General features: G+C 46.6%; 1 protein-coding gene across 1 annotated transcript; it reads left to right on the top strand.

Annotated features, from left to right (window-relative positions):
* The first annotated feature begins 585 nt into the window (after nt 1-585).
* LOC133929047 (uncharacterized) lies at nt 586-1,389 on the top strand. The gene has a single exon (XM_062375633.1). The coding sequence runs from the start codon at nt 658-660 to the stop codon at nt 901-903; it is 246 nt and encodes an 81-aa protein (XP_062231617.1). The 5' UTR covers nt 586-657; the 3' UTR covers nt 904-1,389.
* Nucleotides 1,390-1,593: the final 204 nt, after the last annotated feature.

Below are 1,593 nucleotides of genomic sequence, written 5' to 3'. Positions count from 1 at the left end.
GAGCATAAATATTTTTATCATGTAGATCATGTTACAAGGAAACTAAAAAAAATTGTTTTATTTAATTTGAAGCTCACATGAATTAGTTATTGATTTTATAAGGTTGAACCATTTTTTAGTTTTTTTTATTGAATTTCACTACAATTCGAAAAATACGCTTGGTAAACCGGTAAATTCCGGTTTCTGACAAATTCGAAATGCATTTAATGCAAAAATTACGATCGGTTTTCTGTCCAATTCAAGCAGTTACCAAATACATATTTTTCCTTCTTTTACAAATTTGACCGAGTAAATTTGGTCAAATTCTCATTGAATTTTAAGCGGTTTTCACTATATTCACGAATTTCGGAAAACCACTAGGTCTCGATTTCTGTGCCCAAACGAATTTGTAAACCTTGAGCACGTTACATGTTTTTTTTTTCTTTCTCATTTATATGTTAGGTGTTGAATTAGAAGAAAAACGATTTAAATCTAGATCTTACCTAAATCTTTCAAAAAAAAATATATAGAATTTCCTTCATTGCCCACATGCTCACGCAGACGCAGCCAAGTCAGGCACCTCGCCTCCTCGCCTATTTATGCAGCTCGAGTGCCGCCTCCTCGCCGGCCAAAAGAATCCCACGCCTCTCACCAACCAGCAGCACGCCGCCCTCGCTGATGACCACCAAGACCTGCCAGGCTCCAGCTCCGGCCATGCCCGCCGTGGCAGGGCGCGCCACCGGCGGTGGCGGCGGCAACGGCAGGGTGCCAACGGGGACCCTGCCGCCGCCGCGGAGGGGCCAGATCAAGGAGAAGATCGTCAAGGATGTCGTCGCCGCTGTCGCCGCCATGGCCGCGGGCCTCGTCAAGAACGGCCGCGGCGGCGGCGGCCTCCCCGTCTCTGCCGACGCCAACGACAAGTGAACAACAACCAGAAGTCGAAGCAAATGCACGGTTCTCTTCCATCCATGAGCTCGCTCCCCTGCTGCTAACATGTGCTGATTTTAGTGCGCGCAGCAGAGGCCAGGGGGCCAAAATTACTATGAAGCTCTCGTAATCTCTGTCTTTGTGTCTGTCTCGGTCTCTCGGATAGATCAGTTGCCATATTAGAGCAAGCACTGATACATCCATAGTTTCGTGTTTTGGTTCTTGTCCTGCCCCTGTTCTCCGTTTCCTTCTGGGTTCGGTAGTTGCTTTCAGGAAGTTACTACGGTTTTTAAGAAAGAAGCTCCTGTGGTTTACTGGTCTTAAGAAGTTTGTGTCGTTGTTTACTGGTGTTTGACTCTGTAAGGTGTGGGAGGGATCAGCAAGTATTATGGTCAGGTCCTTCCTTCTTTTTTACTGCCCCCCCTGTCATGATTGTAGCTTTGTTTTGCTTTCTTGTCAAATTAGGTGAGCATTTTGTGTGAAGTCCTCTTTGGTGAGCCGGAATTTCTCATACAAGTTGTATCTGCACAAAATTTCTAAGTTACCTCTCTATCCATATGACAGTAGGACTCTGCAAGTTGCCTCTCTGCTGTATACCCTGCAAGAGGTGATTCGCACAGAGCTGAATGGCATGAACCCCACAGGGCGCCCTTGTACTCAGCGTCGGTGAGCCGCCTCCTCCCCGGC

The sequence above is a fragment of the Phragmites australis genome, chromosome 9 (assembly GCF_958298935.1).
Source record: "Phragmites australis chromosome 9, lpPhrAust1.1, whole genome shotgun sequence".
Taxonomy (NCBI): Eukaryota; Viridiplantae; Streptophyta; class Magnoliopsida; order Poales; family Poaceae; genus Phragmites; species Phragmites australis.
Note: the sequence above shows the minus strand (reverse complement) of the source record. Positions and strands in the feature narration are given on the sequence as shown.